Source organism: Photinus pyralis, unplaced genomic scaffold, assembly GCF_008802855.1.
Source record: "Photinus pyralis isolate 1611_PpyrPB1 unplaced genomic scaffold, Ppyr1.3 Ppyr1.4_LG1, whole genome shotgun sequence".
NCBI lineage: Eukaryota > Metazoa > Arthropoda > Insecta > Coleoptera > Lampyridae > Photinus > Photinus pyralis.
The window spans coordinates 28,206,154-28,216,311 of record NW_022170249.1 but is presented as its reverse complement, the minus strand read 5'-3'; the positions used below and the strand labels follow the sequence as shown (position 1 = coordinate 28,216,311).

General features: G+C 34.5%; 1 protein-coding gene across 1 annotated transcript; it reads right to left on the bottom strand.

Annotated features, from left to right (window-relative positions):
* Positions 1 to 350: 350 nt before the first annotated feature.
* Positions 351 to 9,597, bottom strand: LOC116160673. Its single transcript, XM_031473937.1, has 12 exons — positions 9,425 to 9,597; positions 9,156 to 9,377; positions 8,913 to 9,103; positions 5,139 to 5,424; positions 4,927 to 5,090; positions 4,319 to 4,511; positions 3,807 to 3,864; positions 3,652 to 3,758; positions 3,529 to 3,600; positions 820 to 3,478; positions 748 to 769; positions 351 to 578 (listed from the first exon to the last, which is right to left on the bottom strand). Exons 1-12 carry the CDS (start codon positions 9,485 to 9,487, stop codon positions 434 to 436), a joined length of 4,182 nt encoding a protein of 1,393 aa, XP_031329797.1. The 5' UTR covers positions 9,488 to 9,597; the 3' UTR covers positions 351 to 433.
* Positions 9,598 to 10,158: the final 561 nt, after the last annotated feature.

Sequence of the window (10,158 nt, the reverse complement as noted above, 5' to 3'; positions counted from 1 at the left end):
GGCTACCCTAAAAGTAGTTCAACATGGCAGAAGTGGGTCCGTACAGACGGACTGACAGAGCGCAAACAATAGCACATTTTTTTAATTCGCTAAAAACCGTGGTTTCTTATGAAACAACCAAGATCTCAGACTGTACAGACAGAAGTAACAAGGAATACAACACATAAATTCAAAAAAACTAAACTAAGAAACATTGAACTATTGGATTATTATTATTACATGGTGTTTAACTCAAACACTATTACTAATGTTCTGATATTTAAATAAATTACAAATTAAATAATCACTTCATAATAGCATAATTTACCTACCCAAATTTAACATATTATGTTATGGTATTTTGTCTACAGCCTACAAATACGTAGGTAAATTATAAACAAAAGAATACAATTTTTCAACAAAACATTAACTAGTCATTAATAAATAAAATTACCTACTTAACATATTTGTGTAAGTATCTTTTAAATTCAGTATTTACAAGGCTTTCTTTCAGATTGTAATTCGTTCTGTATGCTTGATCTACATCCAGCATTCGGTCATATATCTTGCTATGTTCTTGGAGAATTACTCGTGATACTCTAAACAAAAATTAATTACAATTCATTTAAACAAAGCAAACGAGGACAATCAAAACTGAATTTTTCCAAAACAACCTTAGGCGCAATAAAAAAAAATAGAATGATGAAAAAGACCTTTGAATGACCCTGTATAAATAAATTTACACTTGGTCACATTCCATAAACTTACCTCTCAAAGTGCGGAGTCGATCCTGAAAAACAACATTTACGTAAGTGTTGAAAGTACATATGTTAAACATACCTTTCTTTTGGTGACTGTACAAGAACTTGCCAACTTTGTTGCAAGCATCACTGTACCGTTTCAAAATCACTTCCGAACTATCATCATCGCTACTACTTTTATCGAAGCATGTCCCTTGCGCTCTTAATTTAGGATACTTTCTTTTGTTTGCAGATCTTTTTCCTTTTGTGTACGTCGATGATCGATTCTTGTTTGGACCATAAGCTTTAGTGCCTTCTATTATCGTCTGGTGTAGCGATTTCAACAACGTCATAAATTCTGAGCCATTTAAATCTTCATCACGGTTATCTAAATCTCCAAATCTAGATGGATGTTTCAGATGTTGTTTCCGATGCTTCACATCAGATGCTAAAGATCTTTCAATGTGTAATGGATTAAGCTTAGATTTTGCATGTTGTTTCGCATCAGGAGATCTTTCAAAGTCTAATGGCCTTGGCGTAGGTTTCGCATGTTGTTTGTGTTGTTGTTTCACGCTAGATACTAAAGATCTTTCAATATGTAAGGGGTTGGGCGTCGATTTCACATGTTGCATGTGTTGTTTCACTTCAGGTACCGGAGAACTTTCAAGGTCTAATGGGCTGGACCTAGGTTTCACATGTTGTTTCTCACTAGATCCTGGAGATCTTTCAATGTTTAGTGGAGTATACCTCGGTTTCACATATTGTTTCACGCCATTTTCAATGTTTAATGAACTATGTGTAGTTTTCGCATGTTGTCTGTGTTGTTTCACACCAGATCTTTTAATATCTAATGGACTATAAGGCGTAGATTTCACATGTTTCTGATTAGATTCTGGAGATCTTTCAATGTCTAGTGGACTAGACCTAGGTTTCACACCAGATTCTGGAGATCTTCCATTCTTTAATGAACTAGGTGTAGCTTTCGCATGTTGTTTCACATTGGGTACCGGAGATCTCTCAATGTCTAATGGACTGGGAGTAATGTTTACATGTTCCACATTAAGTACTGGAGATTCAATAGCTAATGGACTAGACACAAATTTCGTATGTTGTTTCACATTAGATACCATTGATCTGTCAATGTCTAGCGAACTGGGAGGAGCTTTCACGTGTTTGTGCTGTCTCGCATTAGGTACGGAGGACCTTTCAATATCCAATGGAGTGGATGTAGAAGCAACATTGTTTGTATTTGCAGTTTTTATAACAATGTTTTGCAATATGTTGATACTTTTTTCATTTACATAATTGAGCAGGATTGGATTTGTACCGTCTTCTTCTCCTGACATAGAAGGTTCGCTTAGACTATTGTCTTTTTTAATTTCTGCCGCAGTAGTCATTTTAATACCACTTGCACAGTTCGGAGTAAACATACTATTTGGATTGTATAGTTTTCGCAAACTACTAAGCCGTCTTTGCTTTTTCATATATGCCTTTAAAATATTTTGGCACTCGGTGCTAATTTCCACCTTTAAATATTTCAAGTTTTTTATCATTTTCTTATGTATCTTTTTGGTGCTTTCACTTGGTTCAAACAAATCAACGTTACTTGGTTCAATTTTTTGGGCAATTAATGGCGAGACAGTTTTATATTGTTCCTTCTTTTGGTATCTTGGATTATTTTCATCGTTGTATTTTCTGGTTTCTTTACTTTTAATTAACTTTGAGGCAGGGGACAATAAGGTATCTAGATCTTTATCTTGTTTCTTCTGTTTTTTCGACATTTTATACAGTAGCTTATTGTCTTCATCGTATTTTCTTTTTTCTTTCTTTTGAATTATATTTGCATTTTTTCCTTCCTCATTTTCTTCATCGTCATCTACAATATTTACGAAGCTTTGAGTTTTCTTGGGAGTTGATAATGACGTTTCACTTTTCTGTCTTTCCACGCCAATCTGTTTCGGAATTTCGGGTGTTACCTTTATGCTAACAACATCTTCTTTTTGTTTGTTTCTATCTAACGCTTTGTTGTTATTGATTCTCATTGTAGGTGACTGATTGGATTGTAAATATTCAGAACTTTGTTGACGATCCACTTCTTGTGTTTGTTTCGAGCAATGATCATGAATCTTGTCTGTTTCAATACCAATAATTAGCTTTGAACTATTTGGCTCCAAGTCATTGGTAGTAACTTTGCTATAAAATGTGTCACTCCTACTATTAGGGGAGTCTATTATAACTGTGCTGGCTTCATATTCTGAATCGCTGAACTGTGTTATAATGATTGTACTGCGAGAGTGAATATCACAAGATCCACTATCACTCGATATCGACACACACTCATCTGATTTAATCGTGAAACATGAAGCAGATTCATTACAGCCACCAACGGTGGCCAATTGCGACTGTTCCGCAATTATGTTTTGTGAGTCATTAGTAATAATTGTTACTAGATTTTCATTACGAACATAATCGATGCTGGTTTTGTCACTTTCAGAATTGGTTTCTTCGCCAATTACTGTTGTATCTATAGATTTAACAAGGGCTACTTGTGAAATGTCGTGCGGTTCAAGAGGGCTGCCGAGAAATTGTCCATGCGATTTAATACCTTCATTGACAGAAATATCTCCAGTCGCTTCAAGGTCAAATGTTTGGTTTTTAAGTTTGCAAACTTTGCTTGGTTCCAACAATTGACGGGAGCTAGCTGAACCTTTTCCTCGACCGATGGAAGAATCAAAATTTGCAATATTTTGTAAAATTGCCTAGAAATGTAACTTTTAAACATTAAAGCTAAAGGACCAGTAGGCCTTACCCTTCGCCTTAATTTAATACTTGGAGATTTAGGATGTTCATATTCTACTTCCGTCGCTCTCCTTACTAGCCTCTAAACAAATTGTGTATGAGGGAATTTGCTTCTTATACTAATGTTACTTACCATTCCATCTGGCATTGTCAGTGTACTGCAGGAACCTACACTGCGTCTTGATTTTTTCAACCCATTTTCAAATGTTTCCCCCACTGGTGATCTTTCGTTATTTGTTACTGCAATGAAAGTATTACAAAATTACAAGAGATGTGCATGTAACCTACGTATACAACTAAAGTTTTCCGTTAAATGATCTGGCCTCTTTGGTTCACACACATTGTCCTGAAAATGTATAAATTGTATTATTCAAATGTTCCCCATTATATTTATTGTTAATACCAAATGCATCACGTCTACCTTAAAATCTAAATTTCTATTATAAATATAAACTAAATATATTATAGTCATTAAATTATTCTAATTTAAGATACAAATTATATTCACTAATTGTTTTTCATTGCTATTGTGTAGGTAATTTATTATTGTATTATTTATTAATATCTATATCTTCTTATACTAATTAAAATATTATTGTTATTGTTAATAATTTATGTATAAATTGGCTTGGCCGTCAATAAAATATTATTATTATTATAAACACTACCAAAGTAAAATTTTGTTGGTTCATCCTGTACATTTTCGAAAACAAAATCGTTTTATTTTAATGCAGATGATATGCACGTATTTTTGAGTAGTGGTTCTTTGAGTGGGAAACATTCCGCCAAATTTTACTTACCTCTTCATGGTCGGCAAAAATCAATGGTAACACTTCTTTCGCTAACTCATTTAACTCGGTACTATCGAAAAGGATTAAATTTAAATAATTAGCATTTGCGGCATTTTCTGATGAACTGTGAACGACAGCATATGGGGTTTTGAGCTTAAATCGTATTTTGTTCCCCAACGATCCCGATTCGGTTTTCTTCAATCTGTAATAATGCAAATTTGTTGAAATAATGAAGCATATTTTTTAATAGGTAAAGGATTCAAATGCAAGCAGGAGCGAATAGGGGTCAGTACTACTAATAGCTTGATCTAATTTTTTGCAACTAATTTAATTTAATTTTTTTCAATTATTTTTTATGATCCCATTCGCCCTTGAGTAGCTCAGATAAGCTAGAAATGTGAAGCGGGTGAAAGAAAAATCGAAATTATTTGATAAATACACACGAATAATGAAAAACAAATGATTGTACACGTGCGCTTGTTTCCATTGTATCCCAATAAAGTCAGACATTTTGAAACTGAAATAATGCAATTTTGACGCACCAGTTAGACTGCTGAAAAAGTATCATATTTAAAGCAAGGCAAGCAATTAATGTCAAGTGCTACACTTGTACTTACTTCACTATATCGACTGCTTCCACATTGTCGAAATAAACAGTGAGTTCCTCTAGGGCAAAGTCATCTTCAATAGAAGTGTTGAAAATTAACGACTTTTTGTTACAAAGAATTGTAATAGATTTAATCGCCAGATTAAAATCCACCCAAATGTTATCATCGAGAACCTACAAGGAAAAAAATGAGTAGCTATACTCATCTGTGCGGCTACCTACATTGGGTGCAGTTATCACATACGAATCCAAAAATGCGAAATCGAATTTGAACGACTTTATTCGGCGACTCTTCGAATTAAAATTGTTCAAAAAGTGTCTGATATCGTTATTGAAAGTTTGAAGGCTGACGTTCTTTAAATCACTTGCTGCCGTATCAGATCCGGGGAACATTATATGGGCACGATTTTGTAATTGCTCATCGGAGAATAAACAAAAAATGATTTTCATTATAGTGAACTGATGGCCATAATCCGCGCACATGCTTAACATATCCACTAGCTTGTAACTAAAAAGAAAAGTATATAATAATAGTATATTCAGTATATACCAAGGGCCCAAAAGTGTGGGTTTTAAGCTCAAGAATGCAGCACCCGAAGGAGACCCACTGTAGTCCTGTGGTATATAGCAATTTTTTGTACTGTGGTAATCAGTTACAGTAACTTCAATGGCAAAGTCTACATTACAAAGATTTAATTAATTCAATTTAAAGGTTCCTGTACAAAACAACCGTGCAGAAATTATAGTCCAAAACTCAGTAGAAGCAGATATAAATAGCGATGATTGCATCCCAAATTCAAAAAGATATGGAAAACGGTATAAGTATAACATTTGGTGCACGAAACTATAAATGTATATACAGGGTGTTTTTTTGGGAGCTTTAGTTAAAAGTTTCTGGGAAAGTAAAATAGGTAGGTTTTTGAAAATTTGTACTTAGGAGTTACTCTGAAGGCCGAATCGATGTAAAATATTTTCGAAATGGCCGCACTTCCGGAAACACCGGAAGTAGATAGTAACTTCGTTATTTTAAATGGAAACCCCTATTTTTTATTGCATTTTTGGATTCTACGTGAATTTTTACTTCTTTGGATACCCATATGTCGATATCTACCATTTATGGTTTTTAAGTTATTTTGACTTTAAGGAAAAAATGGCAGATGCAGATGGTACCTTGATAATTGATTACTTGAAAACGGTTGCAGTCATGGCAACCCATTTTTATCAGTGCATAGAGAATAAATAGGGCTTTCTTTTAGTGCACTTAGAAAAAAGTTAAGTTGCGTACGACCGCCCCTATGGATATCCAAATTTATAAAACTTCAAAGACTAAAAACTCAGTTTTTTTAAATGGAATGACCATGTTCTTACTATTCCATGAGATAGAGAATCGAAATGGGCATATTTTGACAATACATGTTCCTATAGCTATCTTTAACAGTTTCTGACTTTTATTGAATTGACACTATTTTTTTCGGATTTTCTTTTTAGTAGTCGGCCATGATTCTATAACAATTGAATTTTAAACAATTCTAGTGACACTAATCCATCACTCACTGTTATAGGTTAACATAAGTTTTTCAAAAATCGAAAAATGACTCGCAGTGGTTTCATCTATTTTGGAATTTAATTGTTATTTATGGTGAAATGGGCAGAATCGCGGCGCGTGCTTTCCGTACATTCATTTCGAAATTGTATGAATTTTGGAAATTTTGTACCCCTAATGCACTACAAACCGTTGAAGCACAAGTGATACAAAGCTCTAGAAGAGAATATTTAAGAAAATGAATTGAATTGCAAATGCAAGATTAACAAAATAAATTCAATGTAAAATATAAAAAACTTCGTTGAAACATTTTTGGTATGCAATTGTTGCTAGAACAGATATCGCATTACCTCTCTTAATTTCCAGACTTATGCGTTGTTTAAGAAATTCAGTTGAACGACTCTGTTTAGATTTTTCAAAAATTTTCCGTCCTATACTATCCTTAATAAATGAGTTATTTATTAATGAATTATTTAGACTAGAACTAGAATCAATGGTATTAAAGAATCCATTCCTTGATTTGTTTAAAATTCGATTGTTATAAAATCATGGCCAACTACTAAAAAGAAAATACGAAAAAAATGGCATCAATTTCGAAATCAATTCAATGAAATGAGATAAATCAGAACATGTAATATCAAAATATGCCAATTTCGATTCTCTCTCTCATGCAATATTAAGAACATGGTCATTCCATTTAAAAAAACTGAGTTTATAGACTTTGAAGTTTCTTAAATTTGGATCTCCATAGGTGCGGTTGTACGCAACTTAACTTTTTTTGAAGTACACTAAAAGAAAGCCCTATTCATTCTCTATGCACTGATAAAAATGGGTTGCCATGACTATAACCTTTTTCAAGTAATCAATTATGAAGGTACCATCTGCATCCGCCATTTTTTTTCTTAAAGTCAAAATAACTTAAAAACCATAAATGGCAGATATCGACATATGGGTATCAAAGAATTGAAATTTCACGTAGAATCCAAAAATGCAATAAAAAATAGGGGTTGCCATTTAAAATAACGAAGTTACGATCTACTTCCGGTGTTTCCGGAAGTGCGGCCATTTTGAAAATATTTTACATAGATTCGGCCTTCAGAGTAACTCCTAAGTACAAACTTTCAAAAACCTACGTATTTTACTTTCCCAGAAACGTTTAACTAAAGCTCCCAAAAAAACACCCTGTATAAAGGTAACCGTACACTGAATGTGTACTGTCACTTTTCGTCCCTCATCGCATTTTAATCCATCCGGGAGAAACCGTGACGCATATTTTAGTTCCTTATAAAAATGGAAAACAAAAACCGACCTATTTCACTTTCCCAGAAACGTAAAGGTCCCAAAAAAACACCCTGTATAATATTCCTACTACTATACTAATAAAAAATATAAAAATACTTTCTGCACTATGGTACTGTGCACTGTTCCTTGACAACAAGTAAATGTTTTTACCCAAAATCGTCCTGAAACCTTCATTCTCATGCCTACTTTCTGTCAGGAAATTTTAGTTTCCATAACAGAGGCAGAGCAGACTACGTTTCGTGCCGATTGCCACTTTACCGGCGACATTTTTGACATTTCTAAATGTCGATCATGACTCCTGTCATCACTGACAGATTGACTTTAATCATAAGTTCTATATAAAAATTGAAATTTTGTATTAAAAGACGATTTCGGGTAAAATTTAATACAAAACTCGTCAGTAAAATGTCATTAACTGACTCGGGAATTAAAGTACTCGGCCCCTAAGGGGCCTCGCACTTCAATATTTCCTCGCCAGTAATATATCATTTTCCTTACTTTTATGTAAATAACTATTATAGACAATTTACACAGATTTAATACAGCGACGCAACCTTTTCGCGTGCATTACTCTCTTGGTCTCTACCAAAAATTCTATTTTAGGTACCAAAATTCCCTCTGCATTGCTTTTATCATTTGTACAGGGTGGCCAAATTAGAATGCGAGGTACTGTATCTGGTTACCTGTCCATCGTAGAGGCTTGCGGTAAAAAAATTTATTACTAAAACGGCCACGAGAAAAACCTGAAAAATATTTTTCTGTTTCTGCAATGGCCGCTAGGGGGCGTAACTGCAATCTGGAATCTAAAAAAGTGATTTTTCTGTGAATTCCACTATATTAACCTAACAAAAAATGTCCGGTCTGTGAAGTTGACGATAATCTGCACCTTTTATGTTTGACAATTTTTCCGGTATCTCTAAAAATGAAGTGGTGGGGGGTATTCAAAGGTTTCCGTAAAGAACACCCTGTATCTTCGAAACGACTGAGCCGATTTTAACAAACTTTATATAGGATATAGGATACTTAATATTGTGTCTAACACATTCTGAACTTAACTAACTTGCACCATACTTACTTCTCCGACGTACTTTTGATAAAATTTGAAATGATAGGTACTACCAAAAAGCAGTAACGCACAGAAATTCACTTACAACTGTAGGGCATTGTCGTTCACAATAGCTTCCTTGACCTCACCGCAAACCTTCTCCACCATTAGAAGGACCAATTTAAGCAACTCCTTACTGAAGTACAAGCGTTCGTCGGGCTCGCTCGCTTTCTCAATCAGTGGCACAACGACCAACCTCGCATACTCATCCTTGATCCCTTCGATTGACGAAAGTACCTATCGAACATGACCGCTGAGTAATTTATTTTTAACTAACGCATCACCGCACCAGAAGTATTTCCAATCTATCGCACAAAAGCTTAATGTCGTCACGTTCATCTATTATACCCGCTTCCAGTAAACTATCGACACAATTCACGTATTCTACGCTGCAATCCTTAAGGAGTTTTATTACGTCGTAATCGTGCAGGGATTCGCAGGCGAAGTAGTAGAAGTCGTAGAGATCTACGCTAAAGGCTCGAACTGTGTCAAAGGGGATTTCTTCGGAACTCTAAGAAGATACATGTATTTGTTGTAGCGAAATAAGTTGTAATTTACCTTTAAACTGGCAAAACTTCTTAGGCGGACTAGTAAAGACGAAAGTGTACCTATAGCGTCCATTTTAGTTATCAACACAAAATGTTGTTAAACACTCATCAGGTATCGAGTTTCGTTCATTCGATGAAATTAAGCGGACATGAATACGAGTTTTACGGTTTGTACGGGATGCAGTACTTTAAAAATACACACTTTTTAAAGTAATTGAAATTGTGTAAACAAAGGTTTCAAATTTAAAACGTAGATTATAACGCTTCCGTAGGAAACGGAAATCTAATCGTTTGGTTCCACCAATCAGAGAAAATACATGTAAACATAAGAAGCAACGTTGCCGAATTTCTCCATTAGGTTTTTTTTTGTACAGGGTGTTCGAATATATTTTTTCAAATTTCATCCTAGATTCAAATTCAGAATGCTTCCGAGTATTAGCTCATGTACATACATAAGGTAGGCAACAAGCCATGTAATAGCAACAAGGGCGCAAACTTTTGACACACATTATCGGCCGTCTGAAAAAGGGACCCGAAGCTCAGACCATTTTACCTCAGAATTACGATTCAAAATGTAACGTTACCCTCTTCTCATTTGCTCCGCTTTATCAATGAAATGACGCGAACTTTTTAGCAACGAAAGGACGCAATGTAACAAAACGTAAGCCAATTTTTGAGGTTAGTGTTTGCGCTTAAGCTTGGGTGCTATTAACAAAAATGATTTACTGATCCTTCAACGCCCCA

Coding starts and splice junctions, on each gene's coding strand:
- LOC116160673 (XM_031473937.1), bottom strand. CDS start 9,487: ATGGACGCTATAGGTACACTTTCGTCTTTACTAGTCCGCCTAAGAAGT. Junction 9,378..9,424: donor GAAGTTTTGCCAGTTTAAAG/GTAAATTACAAC, acceptor GTATCTTCTTAG/AGTTCCGAAGAAATCCCCTT. Junction 4,512..4,926: donor GAAGCAGTCGATATAGTGAA/GTAAGTACAAGT, acceptor GCATTATTACAG/ATTGAAGAAAACCGAATCGG.